Source organism: Parambassis ranga, chromosome 9, assembly GCF_900634625.1.
Source record: "Parambassis ranga chromosome 9, fParRan2.1, whole genome shotgun sequence".
Lineage (NCBI taxonomy): Eukaryota > Metazoa > Chordata > Actinopteri > Ambassidae > Parambassis > Parambassis ranga.
The window spans coordinates 6,688,482-6,707,875 of NC_041030.1; the positions used below are offsets into that span (position 1 = coordinate 6,688,482).

General features: G+C 40.7%; 1 protein-coding gene across 1 annotated transcript; it reads right to left on the reverse strand.

Annotated features, from left to right (window-relative positions):
* Window positions 1-1,778: 1,778 nt before the first annotated feature.
* On the reverse strand, window positions 1,779-18,307 carry traf2a (Tnf receptor-associated factor 2a). The gene is made up of 10 exons (XM_028415136.1): window positions 18,120-18,307; window positions 16,241-16,319; window positions 15,729-15,827; window positions 15,036-15,197; window positions 4,821-4,895; window positions 4,613-4,687; window positions 3,329-3,811; window positions 2,933-3,110; window positions 2,707-2,855; window positions 1,779-2,270 (listed from the first exon to the last, which is right to left on the reverse strand). Exons 1-10 carry the CDS (start codon window positions 18,305-18,307, stop codon window positions 2,052-2,054), a joined length of 1,707 nt encoding a protein of 568 aa, XP_028270937.1. The 3' UTR covers window positions 1,779-2,051.
* Window positions 18,308-19,394: the final 1,087 nt, after the last annotated feature.

Genomic DNA, 19,394 nt, shown 5'->3' on the forward strand with positions numbered 1-19,394 from the left:
CTGGAGGCTCCCAGGTTGAGATGCATTAATCCAACAGAGGCCATTCCAAAACAACAATCTCACAGGTGAACAATGAGTGGACCACAATCACAGACATCGTGCTGGAGGCGGCCTTCATACTGTTTGAACTGTTCAACAAATATTTCAAAAAGCCAAAAGTTTACTATCAAAAGATATTCGTAGAATTTGTTAGAACACGTATGTAAATATATGTTTATTTCTAATAAAATATGTCATATTTCCATTTGGGCATCTCAGCTTGACTACCATTGTAGTAAATGTTTTCAGGGTAAACTACCCAGAAACTATTGCAAGCTACGGTGTGTCCTCCACAGATCTGACATGACACCAACACTGAACTATCTGCGAAGAAATGGAACAGTACACACACACACACACATAGAAACATTCATAACAGAAATGTTGCACTCAGAATTCATGGAATTCAAGCAATGTCCACCACCACAAATGATTACCAATGAACAAAGAACTCCGCAGTCGGAGGCATAGATGTTAAAGACACTATAAACGAGTTCCAACTATACTACAGTGTGCAAAGCAGAGCGGCATTCTGTAGGCTACAAGGTCGCTACACTGTTATTGGAACCAGCTTTTTAGATGCAGAAATGTCAGAAATAAACATCAAATGTCAGGAAATACACACCAACAGCAAGCACAAGCGACTGGTCCTGCTCGATCTATTGCTGTGTCTTTGAATCTACATCCCTATGATGGCACTGTTCTAAGGCTCACTAGTTTCAGTTTTTAATTTTTTTTTAAAAGGTGTGGTATTTATTTATGAGCAATTGGTCAATAAAATACATGTGTCACTCGTTGTGACATGTGTACAGATAATTATAACTATTAGAGTTCTCCTCAACTCTATGATGTGTTTTTTAGCAAACTGTTTTAAATTTCCACCCCATAATTTTCCTGTTATGGTCCAAGCTGTGAGTAAGTCCTGATAAAGCCACTGTACGATGCGTGGAGACACATTAGCAGATAGCTGGCCAATGCAATAAAGCATCCAACTAGCTAAAGAGTCAGATGTTTTCTCATGGAACCAAAGCAGGAAAGAATGCTGGTCTTAGTTTTAGATTGCGCACGTTGCTTTTAGCTCGTTTTGGAGTTTAATACTAGTTATTTACGCCACCTATGGGGTCACAGCAAGAGTTTCATCAAAGTATGACCATTTCCTTTTAATGTGAAACTGAACATGATGAGCCTTACCTTGGTTACAAGAAGCCATAGCACAATGGCTTCACATTAGAGACTGTTGTAACTGTGTGGTTATTTCACAAGCATAATTTTCCACGTAAGCCTTGGAATGCTTTTAGCAGTACGAATGCTGGGCTGACAAAAATCATGTCATCTGCCAAAGACTGGCATGTTTCAGAGGTGTAACGGTACGTGAACTGAACTCATGGGATGGATGTTATGGTTCAGTGCACAGACTGAGGAATGTAATGCACAAACCAAATTTTATACACAAGCACTAAAGGAAACCTTAACACATTAGTAACATGTCATGCTGAGCTTAGCTCTGGTCTATGCAGAGATGAAAATGAAGATCTGTTTCTTTCAAAGCAGCTGAGGATAGAAATGTAGAACCGTGGGGTTGAACTGACACAGCAATGCACTGCAGAGTAACAGAGGTATTTTTTAATAAATCAAACCATGTTAAAGACTTTTTTTCTTGTCTCTGCTCTGCCAAAACCACGATGTGAAGTTTGTGCACCGTTACACCCCTGTAATATGTTATAGTCGCTCCAGCAGTCACTTTGGTTGGTAAACACCATTTTGTTGAAAAAAAAGGAAAGCTCAGTTCCACTGGTAGTAGCAATGGCTATGCACGTGTAGAGGACCACTATGGCCAAAAACTACTTGCTCTGGTTTTGCATATTGCCGCCAACATTTCATACCGAAACCAAAGGAACTAGACAGACCCAAAGGAGAAATGCCAGTTACTGGTGATAGAAAAAAGCCTGTTGGTTCAAACAGGTTAGTAGCAACAAGAGGCAGGGTTGGATATATATTTCCTCATCTGCTGCCTAGAGCCCAGTGAGGTCAACAATGGCCTTAATGAAGATTGTATCGTCACGAATGTAGGAGTTTTTAGAGTCCAGCTTGGAGAGGGGACAGAAGAGCGGGCAACCGCTGGCGATGTTCATGTCACTGACAGGCCTCTGGAAGGACGAGGAGGAGATATCGGGCCGGAAGGCATCGATTATGTGCTCCCTGTTGTTCTGGTCGAGCAGCATGAGGGTGACCTGGGTACAGATTTTATGTGGACTTACATCTGCTGTGATGGAAAAACTGGACCCGCTAAGGGTCCACTTTGAGAGCGTCTTTCATTGGGGACAGCTAGCTTTTGTCTATACAATTGCTGCATCAGGCACATTTGGGGTCTCAGAGGGTGTTTATATTGACCAGAATTCACACACCTATTGCCCTTGGTACTTTGACAGCTACTACAGTTTAGGAACAAACATGAAGCTAGGTCAAGTGCTGTATTATTAACAAGTATGTTATGCATGTAGCCTGTAAGGAGATAATAATTAATGCAAAAATAATAAAAAAAATTTTGTAATTTATAAAATGATAAAGATAATAACTTTTTTTCTTAACATGCACTGTTGATTTTGTGTTGAATATATTATATATAAATAACTATACTATCATACTACAGTTCTTCTAATCATTTACCTTCTGATTGAAAGGCCACTTGAGCAGAGCATCACTGTGTCCTCTCATCACCACAAAGAACAGAGACAGATGAGTGCCGCGGCCCGTCCCATCGCCGTTCAGGTAGATCCGCAGGCACATCTTGTAGCCGTATTTACTTGTATAAAAGGCTGGAAAACATAATATGTCATGTGTCATGATGCTACAAAGGAACAGAACATTCTTAATCACTGTACGAAGTGATTACCAGGAGAGAACATAGCTGGAGCGCGACCAGCCACAGCATCCTGCCTCTTCTTGGTGAAATCAGAGATCTTCCAGACAAAGATGCCGTCGTACGTGGCTGCAGACATCTCCCTCATTTTCCCCTCCATCTCCACGATGGACAGGTCCCTCAGGCTAACAGTCCTCTCTAGCTGACGAACCTGCAGCACAGCAGCAGTCTGTATCACTGCAACTGATGCTCCATGATGTTTGTAATTGCAAGTATCACTAGATGCTTTGATAAAATGTAAGGTAACCTAAACAAATAACTGCATGCAATCAAAATGCATGAAGTTGTAAAACATGCCCAACAAGTTTTTAGTCAGTGTTATTCAAAAGACATCATCAGGTTATGTAGAGATTGTGTTTTATTTCTCACCTTGTTGTTGAGGATCTCAATCTTGTCCTGGTCTAGTCTGTGTTGGCGGTTGTAGGCATCCATGGTGGTGCAGGAGCGCTCCATCTCCCGGTTGAGGACACAGACGATGTTTTCAAACGTGTTCAATTTGAGCTCCAGCTCCTGGCAGCGCCGGCTCAGCTCGACCACCTTGGTCTTTTCACTTTGGAGTTGCAGTTCCAGGGCGGCACCCATGGCGCTGGGTAGTGGGGTGAAAGAGGTGGCCAGGGTAGGGGCACAAGCCCCCTGCACGGGAGCTGCACCACCCCCACCGAGCTGGCTCATTTTCATCTCAAGGTCCCTAAGGGACTGGTGGAGCTCCTGCAGCTTTTGGCTGGCTACCTCCAGGCTCTGGGGTTGCAGGCTCTCAAGACTCACCTTGATGCCCATGATGAAATGCAGGAGCAGGTTGAGGTGTTCATATGAACACTGTCTCTCATGGTCGTGGATCTTTTCTTTCTCCACCTTAGATTCAGAGAGTATAGTAATACAAGCACATTAAGAAAGTCTTCATCCATGCTTATCAATGTGTGATGATTTGTATGAAACACAGAAGAAGAACATCATACAAACATGCAGCAAAGAAACTTATGGAGAGAATATTGGATACTATACAAAGTATTCATTCCCGCTTTCTATGACTAACCACACTGACAATAGAAAAATATTTTGATGTCCTTCCTTTCCTTAAGTATTTAGTCCATAAATTCGTGTCTTCTCTGGCACAAAACATTACTGTTACAGTAGAACAGGTAGCAGTTAATCAGCTATTTTATGAAAAAATAGCTGATTAAAATGTCTTTCACATATTGATGTGAAAGGATAAATAATGCCCTTCAATATAGATTTTATATTTGTAATAAACAAGAACATGGCACTTCCATTTCATGTGTTATTGTAAATACATGAAAAAGTCCAGCAATGTGAATACTTTATATATGTTTAGACTTTATGCATGCGTCACACTCAACAACACAGGATCTGTTTACACGCATGTAGCAACCAACATCATAATAACTGCGGAACAATGTAATACCTTGGCAATGATCGTTTAAACTCAAGAACAGAAAAAAGACCTGTGTTTATCTGTTTAATCTAAGAGTTACACCTTTAATTCAGACATCACTCTGTTTGTTCTATCTCTGAATCTCTCCTCTAAGAGAGAGATTCTGTTAGATTTGCCAAGTTATTAAATGATCCAAAAGGTTGTAATGAAATTAGCAAGTGATACACAAATAGCAAATTATGACAAAAATGTCTACTTACAGACGTATCGCAGCCAACAACATGAAATCTGCATGGTGCTTTAAATTTACTGCAGAACTTAATATGGTCCACATACTGCAAAACAAAACAAAAATGAAAGAAGCTAATGATCTATAGATTACGTTGCAGAATTTGATCGCTGGCTAAATGGTCAATGAGCTCAATCTAATAGAATTATGAAAGAAATACATTGAACTTTCTGGAATACCTTTTCTCTGGGGATCTTTTTCTTTGCACAACCCTCACAGATCATAGGGTACTTAGGACAGATTTCATCATGAGCCTGGAAGAAGAAATAAAGTTAGTTCACAATGAAAGGAAATGTACTTTTACATAGATTTCAAAGGCCAATTGTAATTGGTGTGACAAAAGTGTCCCTTGGTGAAAGAATGCTGACCCCAAAATGAAACACGTGCTGTATCTTACAGCCTTTTTATAAGAAATTGAACCTTGTCCAAGCCCCAGCTCCTAACAAACAACATTCACACCTGAAATGCTGTAGTGCTGTGTAGTGTTTATAGAAGCTGTCCATATGTTGATAACTATCCTGCCAGAATTTTGTGGCTTTTGATGTAAACAGGGTGAACAATGTTGGTGAGTACAACCACTGGAATATATTGACAAAACAGACGAAAACCTTTAAAGTTGTGGTGTAACCAGCACCAAGATTTAAGTAGATTTCGAGTGCTTTATATGCAAAACAATAGTGATAAAAACAGACTTGTGAAGCCTTAGTATTCTAAAGTGAATCTAAAAACATCTGCATCATGACTGTGTGCAGATTTGCGTCTCTCTGAGGAGGAGGAAAAAATCTGACCCAAATGTACTATAATGGTATATTGTTGGAATCAATGTACATAAGTTATCCTACTTTTACTTCTTTCTTTATGAGTTTATATGAGTTACATCTTACTCTTTATGTGTGCATAATGATTTAAGTATCTTACTGTGTGTAGTAGCATTTACCCTGTTGATTTATGCTTCTGTTTGAGTTAACCTAAATCACCTGAGTGTTTTTTCTGCTTGAGTTAACTTAAACCACATGAGTGTTTATGTTTGAAGGTATGCTTACTTTAGTTGAACCCTGACCTTCACATAGAATGTCTAATGTATAGAATGTTTAATGTTTAACCACTTTACTGGAAGAAAGAAGAAAGGCCGAAGATGACACACACACACATTCACACAGAAGTTGTTAGAGGTGTTCAAGGACATCGTAAAACGAAACTAAGATTTGTGATGCATGAACCCTTTGTCCCTTAGTAACTATGTATTAGGGCGTTCCCAACTAATAAAAGGCTAGGAGAACCCAGAGCTGCTTCAGAGTGGCGTGGGAGATTGTAACTGAGCAGTCTCTGGTCACTCTCCTTGCAAGTAAAAAGATATCTAACTCTCTGTGTCTCTTTTGTACAGGTTGTGTAATACAAATGTTTGGGGTTTGAACCTAACATTTAATTGGTCCTTCGAGCCGGATTCCAAGATACCTGACGATCCCAGCGAACGAGGTGAGATCCAGAGAAAGACAGTGGCCACTGCTTGAGACCCTTTCCGGGACTGGTCCCTCCCTCGTGGGCTGGGGTCCGATGGTTGACGGAAAGTCCAGGAGACACAGACGAGTGTGAGCATAGATTTCCTTAAAAAGGGGGAATGTGTGAAAGACGCGCGCAGTAAAAGATAAGAAGTACAAGAGGATGGTGAAATCCTCTGTGTGTTGACAAGAGGATGGTGAAATCCTCTGTGTGTTGAAGAAGTGAAAAAGTGAATAAAACCCTGACAATTCTAGACTCTATCAGGTCAAGTAAAAAAGTCCGCAGGAGGGTAGACTCCCCTAGTTTAAAACGACTAGTTAAATTCTACGTAGGACAGCGGAACCTGTTTGGCAACTGTGTTAAAATTAAAAAGTGAAGTGCACGTTCGAACAAAAAGGTGTGAAAGTGAATGTGTGAATGGAAACATAATTACCACTAGGTAATTATATTTCATATAAAACAACAAGACTCAAATGGTGAGCCTTTGTGGATGCATGTAGGCAAGAAAACTCCACCTGAAAAGGTTGAAGTGAGTTTTACCACAAAAGGTTATTGATTGCCATCTTGTTGAAAGAAATCCAGTGATAGAATACAGCAGGTATTAAGACCCACTGGATCCAACATCTAGATCAAAATGGGGAAGGGGCAAAGCAAAACCCGACAAAAGTTAATTGATGAGTTAACTTGTAAAGATTGGAAAATAGTCCAAAAGGCAGATGAAGCCGCGATAGAACCGTTAGGTCATTGGATAAAAAGGTATAGTTTTAATGGTAAACTATCAACTACTAATGTAAAAGACCTACAACTCAAAATTAGGCTCAAATGTAAAGATGATAAAAATAAATTGAAAAAAGAAGGTTATGAACACACGCAGGTCTGGATCAAAATAGCAGGACAGCGTAAGGAGGGTGAGAGAGAGGTAATTAGAGTATTCAGAACTTGGACTCAAAGTGATGTTAAAAAAGCAGTTGAGGGGATTCCGCACCCTAAGGAGGATGTTGAGGAATGCATCACACAAATGGAAAATCTGCGACAATCATATCATTTAAATGGAGCAGAAGTTCAGCAAATTTGGATGACCTTGACAGGTCCTGACTGGTTTTATGTAAAAGGAAATTATTCCCCTACTGATGCACAAGGCCAGATTCATCCTCCTGAGAGTGGGGAATTAAATGGAAATGTGAATCCGCTTTTAGACCGGATCAGAAACAGATATAGAAGGAGAGCAAATTACACTGAAATTGGAAGGTGTAAACAAAAGCCAGAGGAGCCGTTTGAGGAGTACAGAGTAAGGATGGAGAAAATTTTTAGAGCGCACAGTGGTCTAGAGATGAATGACGCTGATGATGGAGCTTATAAACAACAGCTAAAAAACGCTTTACACTCAGGCTCACTACCAGAGATTAGTGGGTGGGTAAGTCGTCATTATATAGGCATGAGCGGGGGAACACTCGCAGAGTATGTAAATCATGCCCTGCATGCGGAGAAAGTCATTAGCAGCAAAAAAGGAAAAAAGGAGTTGGTCTTCTATCAGGAAGAAGAAGAGCCAGCTGTGTTTTATCAACAAGCCAGAGGTCGAGGTCGCGGACGCGGTAGGGCCAGAGGCAGAGGAGGTTTTAGGTCACGCTCAACTGATAACCCCAGAGCGTGCTGGTCATGCGGAAAGGAAGGCCACATAGCGAGAGATTGCAGAAGCAATCCCTCCCCCCACAGTCACGGGACAGCATGACTAGAACATACACAGTTAGAAGGAGAACCTGAGGGAGAGGTTGATGAAGGAGAGGAAGTGTTAAATCTAGAGGATTTGTTTTTTGAGGAAAAAATAAGGCCAGAGATCACTATAATGGTACAAGGCACTCCAGTTAAATTTCTTTGTGACACTGGAGCGTGCAGGACCACAATTAGAGAAAAGCTACCGCACCTTTCATTGGGCCCTAATTATTCTACTGTACGATCAGCACAAGGTGCTATTAAAATGGTTCAAGAAACAGAACCTATATGGCTTAGAGACCCGAAAGGAAAATCATGTCAGCTATCAGTTTTGTGGCTGCCAGAATGTCCAGTAAATTTGCTTGGAAGAGATGCCTTAGTTTCTCTAGGCCTAGCCATTGTACCAACATCTGAAGGATTAAAAATGATCAGACAGAAACCAGATGAAGTATATGTAGTGCAAGGGACAGGGAAACCTAATTACTACTATACACTTGACGTCCCTAACGGGCCACCCATTTCTATGGGAGATTCTCTTATGAATGAAGGGAAAGGAGCGGTGAGGCAGGTTCAGGATCAAATGTCACCAAATGATTTGCATATCACCATGTGGTACACTGACCACATTGATCCTAAGTATAAAGAACGTTTGGATAAAGTCACACCTGCTAAAGTGACAGTGACATACTTGTATTCTGATGGTATAGCAAATGCTGCAGCTGCAGTCACTGTACCAGATCAAGTTAAAACTTTGTACAGACAACACTGGAACCACATGCACATCTCTCTATGTAAACACACACATGCTAGATGGAGAGATCTCGGACAGCTAGTGAATAGAGGAGAGAAAGCTTGTGATTGGACAGCAACAGGTGTAAACACCTGGTATAGTGATTCAACTGAACTGACCAGAAAAGCATTATTCTGGACTGTAACTGTCCAAGCAGGAGTACATTTGGCTGAAACTGAAAAGTGATACATTTTCTTCACTGATGAGCAGGAAAATTTATTGAAACAAGTTCCCTCTGAACTATGGTCACAAGGACCCACGGATGTAGGACTAGTGAAACGAGCACAACCGGTAATAATCAGGCCCAAAACAGAACATCGTCCTAGAATAAAACAGTATCCTTTAAAGCCTGATGCAATGGAAGGAATAGAACCGGTAATTGAGGATTTAAAGAAAGCAGGTGTATTGATAGAATGCGCAGACTCCCCAGTGAACACGCCTATTTTTCCAGTGAAAAAGGCGCCTCCATCTACAGGGTGGAGGATGGTTCAGGATTTGGTAGCAGTGAATAATGCAGTAATTCAGAGGTCTCCATGCGTAGCAGACCCACATACACTATTAAATTCACTGAATCCAAAAGCTAAATATTTTACTGTGATAGACATAAGCAATGCATTCTTTTCGGTACCAGTGCATAAAGATAGCCAATTCTGGTTTGCATTTACTTTCAAAGGGAAAAGATACACATACACCAGGTTGCCTCAAGGTTATTGTGAAAGTCCAACTATTTATTCACAAGTAATTGCTTCTAGTCTTTCCACTTTTGAACCTCCAAGTAAGAGTCAATTGCTTACTTATGTAGATGACATTCTCGTGGCGTCAGAAACAGAGGCAGGCTGTAAAACGGACACGATTGCATTGTTAAAACATTTGGCACAAGAGGGCCATAAAGTAAACAAAAGCAAACTACAGTTCTGTCAGGAAAAAGTAAAATATTTAGGACACCAGTTATGTACAGGGGGGAGAACAATACTGGAGGAGAGAAAAGCTGCAATTCTACAAGCACCCAAGCCACTAACAAAAAAGCAGATGATGTCATTTTTAGGTTTGACTAATTATTGCCGAAGTTGGGTGCCGAATTACGCAGAATTAACTGCACCATTACAGTCTTTGATGTATAAGGAAGAATTGAAAATGTCAGACAGCCTTAAGTGGACAATTGAAGCTGAAAATGCTCTGTGCAATTTAAAACAGGCCATGGTAAGCAGCTGCACATTGGCCTTACCAGACTACCAAAAGGAGTTTGTGCAAATGGTAGATTGTAAAGGATATTTCATGACCTCAGTTTTGACACAAATGCATGGAAATAAACTCAGGCCAATTGCCTACTACTCGACAAAGTTGGATGCTGTAGCATGTGCATTGCCTCATTGCGTGAGAGCAGTGATCGCTGCGTCATTAGCTGTAATTTCAAGTGCAGACATTGTACTTTTTCATCCGTTACTTTTAAAAGTCCCTCATGCTGTGTCTGCCCTATTATTGCAAACCAAAATGACTTTTCTCTCCCCGGCCAGACACTTATCCTGCATGTACTCTCACAGCCACATCTAAAAATAGAACGGTGCACAGCACTTAACCCGGCTACACTCGTGCCCACGGAAGGGGAGGGGGAGCCTCCTGACTGTGAATCTCTATCAGAACAGACAGCTAAGAGCAGAGCAGACTTAAAGGACATTCCTTTACAGCAGGGACACACACTGTTTGTTGACGGTTCTTCTAAAAAGGATGATAAAGGAAAAACAAAGACAGGCTATGCTGTCGTAACACAAGATAAGGTTTTGAGAGCAGAGGCACTCCCTCAACATTTTTCTGCACAAGCAGCAGAATTAGTAGCTCTCACTGAAGCTTGTAAATTAATGAAAGACAAAATAGCAACAATTTACACTGACAGCCAATACGCATATGCAACAACTCATACATTTGCGCAACATTGGAAAAATAGAGGCATGATAACATCTACGGGAAAACCAGTAACACATGCAAAACTTCTCTCAGAACTGCTACAGGCTATACATTTGCCGAAACAATTAGCCATATGCAAATGTGCAGCACACACAAACGGGACTGATCCTATTTCTAGAGGAAATGCATTTGCAGACAAAACAGCAAAAGAAGCCGCGCAGGGTGAAATCCATGTTTTCAGTATGTCAGACACTAGCTTAAACCATGACATACTACGTGATATGCAACAACAATCACCCAACCAAGAGCTGGAACAGTGGAAACGAAAGGGGGCACAACTAAAAGAGGGAATATACACATGACCAGAAAATAAACCAATCCTACCAAAAAATCTATATAAATGGGCCGCTATATGGAGCCATGGGCAAACACATGTCTCCACAGGGGGGATGTTGAGTTTGGTGGCCAGAAAGTACACAACATATGGATTCAATTCCTATTCAAAAAATTTTTGCAGAGCATGTTTGATATGTGCAAAACATAATGCTCAAGGCAATTTGAGACCAAAAAGAGGACAGTTTCCAAAACCTGATTATCCGTTCCAGCACATACACATGGATTTCATAGAACTAAACAAAAGTGAAGGTAAAAAATACTGTTTAGTCATAATTGATTCTTTTTCAAAATGGATTGAACTATTTCCTACTAAAAACCCAGACGCACTAACGGTAGCGAAAGCTTTGTGTAAGGACATTATTCCTCGCTATGGGATTCCAGAAAAAATCTACAGTGATAATGGTTCTCATTTTGTAAATCAACTAATCTCTAACATAGGCAAAATGTTTTGTATAGATCTAAAACACCATTGTGCTTATCATCCACAGAGCGCAGGTTTGGTAGAGAGAATGAATGGAACAATAAAAAATAGACTTAAGAAATGTATGGAAGAGACAAACAGACCATGGACTAAATGCTTAGATTTAGTAAAGTTGTACATAAACATTACAAGTACAAATGGACTAACACCTTATGAAATTCTGTTTGGCAGACCTTACAGATTGCCTTTCTTTCAAAATGTGTGGGAAACTGATGACGAAAGTACTTTAGCTGACTACATGAGAAAAATGCTGGAGCAACGAAAAGAGGTGTTTAATCAGACCGATAACGATGATACATCCTCCGTGTTCCCACAGGATGACCAGCTAGTAGAGCCAGGAGACTGGGTCCTGATAAAAAGTATAAAGAAGAAACATTGGCATTCACCTAAGTGGGAAGGCCCGTATCAGGTACTTTTAACAACTGGCACAGCAGTGAAGGTTGCAGAAAGGAGTACTTGGGTTCATTTGTCTCATTGTAAGAAAATAATCAAACATGAGTAAAATAACTTTTATGATTATAGCGCATGCAGTTGCTGTCATCCTCTGTATTGTAGTGTTAGTGCTGTGGTATTTGGTGTAGATTAGTGACTTCTCAAAACAGGCACCTCCAGAGCAAAGGCCGACTACAAAGGGGGCCGTAACCATAGGTTGCTGTCGTCTCAAACCCGGTGAAGATTGTCCACCACTCTGGGCAGGTGATTTAGGAGGAGTCTTAGGAGTGTTGAAAAATGGTGTTGACCCCAGCACATAAGAGGATGGTAGCCGTAGCAGGAGCAATCGGACTCGTTGCTATAACTATAATCTTGTTATGGGAAAGATATGAGACACTATCAGCTAAGGAAAAGAGAGCGATCGACTTTGTTCCTGTACACCCATGCTCAGAAAAATATCAGCAACCTGACTTCAACCCAGAAGTAGTTTTGTGTTACAACTCTGTAGCTGTGAGCCAGACCATTGTTATTCCTAGTTCCGCCTTTCAGACTGCAGTTCATCGTTCACAGCCAAAAGACTATTTCGGACATACATTTTACCTTGATTGCACTCCCTACGGTAAGTCACCTAGGGGTGAAAGCGGGTCGTGGGGTACAGTTTTTAGATCTACTGATCTGAATTGGGCTCCAAATTCCTACGGATGGGCTGAGTGTGCCCAAGAATTTAAGAGAATCATTCCTACTCTGATGGTCACTAAAGACAGTGTAAAATTGAAGGTCAAATCTGGACATGTACTCTTAGACAGAGAAAACTGTAGACGAGTATACTTGTGTGCCTGGATATCAGGTCGTGATCCATGCTGGATTTTACGATTATGTTCCCTTCTGAGTGCAGGACAGGACACGACTTTCAACAACACGGAGGGTAAACTCGTTGTGGCAGGAAGCCAACCAAGGACAAAGACAATCATCATTAAGGAGGAAGATGGTGAGACGGATGAATGGTTCAAAATTACTACTGGCATTTCAGGATTTGAGAATAATTGGCTTTTAATGGCAGAACAAGCTGCCCAAGCAGCACAGGCAGATTGTGTTGTGTGTTTGAGTGCTAGACCACTCCTACAGGTTGTACCTTCAGCTTTGAATTTGACATGCCTAGTAAATGTAATGAACTATACTACTCCGTCAGCAAAATGTTCCTTTTGGGATAAAATTCACCCTCTAACTCCACCTGAAAGGAAAAAGCCTAAGTTTTCTAACAAAGTGGCTGCAGGAAATTTCACATGTGTTAACCGTACAGGTACAGGTAAAAGACTGGGAAGACTGAATGACACACAATGTTATGCTGTGGAAACTGTGGGTGAGCACTTCAAGCCAAAGTCCCGCAGCGACATCTGGTGGTGGTGTGGAGATGACAGATTGTTTGATGTATTACCAGCTAAAACCACAGGACTGTGTGCTTCTGTAACACTGATTCTGCCTGTATCCCTCGTTCCTCTCTCAGCTTCAGATTTAGCTGAAAATGTTAAAAGTGCGATGCCTCATCATTGGATCCATACAGCTAAAAGGAGATCCACTAGGTCTTGGCAGGGTGGTGACCCGACATACATAGACAGCATCGGAGTACCCAGGGGCGTCCCAGATGAGTATAAACTGGTAAACCAAGTTTCTGCAGGTTTTGAATCTGTTTTATGTTGGTGGTGCACTATTAATAAAAATGTAGACCGAATCAACTACATCCACTTTAATGTGCAGAAATTAGGAAACAAAACTGAAGAAGGTTTCTCCGCTATTCACGAGCAGCTTTCCGCTACCTCTTTAATGGCTTTCCAAAATCGTATTGCTGTTGATATGTTGTTGGCAGAGAAAGGTGGAGTCTGTTCCATCTTTGGGGACCAGTGCTGCACGTTCATTCCGAATAACACAGCAGCTGATGGCAGCCTTACCAGGGCTCTGGAAGGCTTAAAATCCCTTAACAGCAAGATGAAAGACCATTCTGGAGTGGACACATCGCTGTGGAACGGTTTTGGAGACATGTTTGGCAAGTATAAACAATTGGTGATGTCCATCATCATGTCTATCGCTGTATTTGCCGCTATTCTCACCTTATGTGGATGTTGTTGCATTCCCTGCATTAGAGCATTGTGCACTAGAATGATAACCACCGCCATAGCACCTGTTAGAGCAGAGATGCGGGAAGTGTATGCTCTGTTACCTTTTGTTGTAGAAAATCCACAGGAGGATGAGGATGACGATGACGAAGACATGGCTGTCTTCCTACCTGACTGAGATGATCCATCCCTCTGAGTGTACCATTTTATACTGCATGTATGAATTTGTGACCGAAAATCTTAACCAGAAGTGGTCATTAAAGGATGTAACATAAAGCAGTAAAAGTGAATAAACAGGAGGGAAATGTTGGAATCAATGTACATAAGTTATCCTACTTTTACTTCTTTCTTTATGAGTTTATATGAGTTACATCTTACTCTTTATGTGTGCATAATGATTTAAGTATCTTACTGTGTGTAGTAGCATTTACCCTGTTGATTTATGCTTCTGTTTGAGTTAACCTAAATCACCTGAGTGTTTTTCTGCTTGAGTTAACTTAAACCACATGAGTGTTTATGTTTGAAGGTATGCTTACTTTAGTTGAACCCTGACCTTCACATAGAATGTCTAATGTATAGAATGTTTAATGTTTAACCACTTTACTGGAAGAAAGAAGAAAGGCCGAAGATGACACACACACACATTCACACAGAAGTTGTTAGAGGTGTTCAAGGACATCGTAAAACGAAACTAAGATTTGTGATGCATGAACCCTTTGTCCCTTAGTAACTATGTATTAGGGCGTTCCCAACTAATAAAAGGCTAGGAGAACCCAGAGCTGCTTCAGAGTGGCGTGGGAGATTGTAACTGAGCAGTCTCTGGTCACTCTCCTTGCAAGTAAAAAGATATCTAACTCTCTGTGTCTCTTTTGTACAGGTTGTGTAATACAAATGTTTGGGGTTTGAACCTAACATATATACAGCAGGTAAATGGTGACAGGGAATCAAGACTTCCAATAAGCCATCCAGCTCACTGGACTTTGACTTATTAGACTGAATGCATCAAATTTCAATACTGCAATACCATACATCAGTGAAGAACATATTTAAAAAGATAACAAAGGAGCCTGACCTTGATGTTCTTTAAAAGGAAGGGTTCTTTGCAGTATTTGCAGTTCAGCGTCCTCTCCGGACATTCTCTCTCATTGTGCCGTTCCTGTTCATTGGCTCTCATCAGCTCTTTGCAGGAAGGACACAAGATGATCATAAAGTCACAGTTGCCTTCATGGCTTGCCTGCAGGAGGTGAATAAAAAAAGTTTATATATATATATATATATATATATATATAGTCAAATCAACGCTCAGACAACTCATGCTTTGGAGTTAATATTATTTGACTACAAAGTCATACAAATAATAATAAAAAACATTTTTATTTCGGGTTTTTCTTTTGTTTATTGTGCTATACCAAAAACATAAAGCATCTGCAAGCCCACTGTACATACAGCACAGTACATTTAGGTTCCACTAGACCCCTAACACACAAGGCAGCCCTAGAGTCACTACAGATCATTTTATTTGTCTAGTATTGAAAATTCTGAAACCAAGCAGGTTAACTGAATCCATGATCAATAAGAAGAAATAGTCATGTTCTAATTGACCTGCACACCGAGTCAAAATACAACAACTTTAACATTAACCAGTTTGTTCATCTTCCTTTGCTGGATGTGTCCTTGAGTCTTTCAATATACACATGAATGATGTCAATGTGTTGTGAAGCTACACACTGAGTTTACATGCTGGATGTTTCTCTGAGGGATTCACCTCAAATTCTTTGACAGTTCCTGTCCACGTGCATCCTTCATTAGGACAGACAGCTGCCAAGGACTCCACTTCTCTCCGCGCTGCATTGTCAGGGAAAGCCTGGATGGAAAAAGGCGGGTTGTTGTCAGTGTTCGTGTCTTCTCTTACGGTCTGCAGGGTTGTGTTACGTGCACTCTGCATCAGCTTACTGGAGCCTGGAGCTCACTTTTCTCTCCTGGCTTTAATTTCTCCGCAACATATGGTCACAGAAAAAAAAAACAGCAGACTGCTGCTGCTCCATCTATTGTTGTTGTTGCCAAGAATTACACAGCAGACACAACATTTTTGTTTGACTCTGATGTTACAGTGCTGACTCAGGTCTATTTTGAGAGTTTTTACATCCAGGTCTCCCTTTACCTGTGAGCCAGCAATATCAAGCACATTTACTAATGACAAAATGCTCAAAATGCTAACACACCAACAGAGTCGTGTGCAGACTAAAATTAAGTGAAGTATGGCGGAGATGTACTTACACCACCTTGCTTGAGAATGGAGGTGGGCTCCTCAAACAAGTCTTCTTTTATGCACGCACTGCATTTCTGTGGTCCAGAACTTAAATAAAGGAAAAACACATTAGGATAATATTAATGTTAAACTACCATCAGCCATTGTAAAATAGTAGAATAATTAATATTACCATCACTGTGATTCAGATGATGTACACGTTTATTCTTGACTCTGGGATCACAAAGTCAGAATTTATTCACAGCGCATGGTTTTGCTGGAGCTTTCAGTGACACCTCATACTGGTCAGGTACCTTTACCAGTTATTAGGAGACTATCCCATACAAACAGCTATAACCTTTATAGAACTCACAACAATAAAAGTTTCCAGAATTAGTGGAAAAAGTGAGTCCCTGGATTTACGGTTCTATTATTAATGCTAAACAATGTCACTACAACTGCAGCCTCGTGCACCAGCACCATGGACAGCGTAAACAAAGACAGCTCAAGGCTCTCAGCTCAATGTGAAAATGAACACCCAGGTCCGTCAAGTAAATGTGGCTGGCTGAGCTGGATTATTGTGAGATCAGCTGCATTCTAACTTCACATAAAGAACAGGATACGAGAGCCAGAGGTCAGCGGTCCAAATTCCTCCTGAAGTCTGATCTATGCAGAAGGTTTCTATTGTGTTTTCAATTAGAACACAAAGAGTCTGTTTGCCTGTGCTTGTAACTTAGACAATCACATTTATTTATATAAATATAAATATATATATACATATATTCTAAACACATTTTAAATTAATTATAAAATTGTAAATTTAGAAATATATGGGTCATTTCTTTTGTAACACAGAGAGACATCTTCACTAGATTTCTAAGGACTAAACCTGATTTCTGTGCATGTAACAGGTGTTACATTAAAAATCAGTGACCATCACTTACTTCAGAATGCCTAGCACAATAACCACAAATAAAGTTGATTTGAACTGCATAACTCTTTTGTTATTATCACCATCACAACTAACAGAGACACAGGTTTGTGGACATCACCTCTTTTGTAACAGTATTTGTTATGAGTGCTTGTTTTTTATATATAGTAGCATTTAGTACAATGACCTAACCAAACTACTAACACTAATGAAAGAGTCTGCTTCCACTGCACACATGCGCACTGAAAGAAAAGGAAATCAGTGATCTCATTGCCAAGCTTTATCTCCCTGCGCCGTCAATCCAAACACGAGCAATGTGTTTGGGATTTGTATATGAAAGCTATTCTTACATCCGCACGATACTTATATTATTATATATTGTCATCCTTATCATTTTATACCTGGAAAACTAATAAAACAAGTATGGCTTGTAGAATAGACCTTTGCCGAGTCACGTTATTCACCATATGATTAAAGGTCACCCTTAAGTCCGGGCAAAAATGCCCAATTTCATTTTGGTCCGATTTTCCACAAACAGTAAACACACGGTATTCTATATTTGATGGTTTCAACAGCAGCCGGACCCTCTAGTAAATTCGGCGGACATGCCAGCCTGATAGTGGCCATATGACACGCTGTCAGGATCAACTTCTAGAAATGTACACCGCTTGCTCCGGTGTCTGGCCAGCCTCACAGAGGTTAACAGGACTAGACTACGAGGACCTGGCCAGCCCATCACACAGACAAGTTGAGATTTTATCCAGATAAGTGGCTAGTGGTGGATAACGAGCATGCAGTTTAGCTGTTTAACGTGTTTGTGCCGTAAATCGCTGCTTGTTCTTCGCCGTACATAGCGTCATCTGTGTGTCTGTGTGTGTGGCAGCCTTAAATCCTAAAATATTTGAATGAGGTTTGGTGTCAAAGCTCTGAACGCTCACACATCTAGCTAGCTCGCTAGCAACCATGATGCCACTCACCTCACAATTTTGTTGAAACAGAACGAACAGAAGCGGTGCCCGCACTGGGCTTGTAAAGGCCTTCTCAGGATTTTCTGACACGAGTTGCACAAATGCTTGTCCTCGAGGTTGTTGGCCAAAATTTTCTTTGGGAAGCCCGGTTTGTTGCCTTCCAGGGAAGATGGTGGAGACGGCTCCTGTGCAGCCATTATTCCCCTTGAACAATATTGGGGTACTCAGCGGGGTGTGTTCAAGATAGCAAACACTGCTGAATGTAATTTCAGAAAAATCCGCCAGCATCAGCTCATTGCTCTGTAACAATTTATTAAAACGGTGTATACCTGCTTATGTCACCAACTCGTAGCGATATATGTTCCTCATGTGGATAGACTAATAGGACCAGGCGTTTTCATGTGAGAATAGTGACAGCTGAGGATGCTGTGCTCAGCTGCAGTGCCCTACGTCTGCCGCTAGGCGCCGCCAGTCCCAGGGATGAACGTCCAGGAGAGCAGCATCAGGAAGCAGACTGAGCTGGATGGACCGGACCGCAGCAAGCTGGACACGCCTAATCACGGATACCAGGAGCGTGTCTTCAAAATAAAGGCAACGTGTGTAATTATCTTAGTGCAGAATAATGCAGAGAAATCAATCTCCTGTCTGACACCACAACTGTTACTGCACACTTGCAATATGCTCCTTATGCATGACTGTACAGAGGTCACAGGGCCTTAGGGGTCCTAAGAGCCATATCTAATTTGATTACTGCCAATTTGCAGCACTGAAGACCAACAAAAATTATCCTGTGGTTATATTATTTTACTTGTACACTGTATTATTTTTATTGTACACTCATTGTAGTTGTAGTGTACTTCATGACATGTATTTTTGTACTATTCCCGCCACAACTACAATCTTTTTATAATTTACATATGTGTAATTATATCAATTGAAACAATGTTTAGTCATTGAAATGTCAGAAATTAGTTAAATATGCATAAGATTATTTTTTCTCTGGGGAAATAAATAAACATACATACCAGTAGTTACACATTCCTATTTTTTTCTCACACACATCTATCGTTGTAACCCTATTTGTGCCTGTGCTTTATAGAAATACGTACTTAAACTGCTTGAGTGCCAAAGTATCCCCCAAAAATAAGAATTTGGTGATTTTTGTCCTGCTTTAGATATCATCATGTCAACCGCAGAGGTCCTCTCAAGTAAAGATATAAACATGTGCCTGCAACTTGTTTAGTCTGTGCTGAAATATCTCCTGAAATACAGCATGTTAAGAAT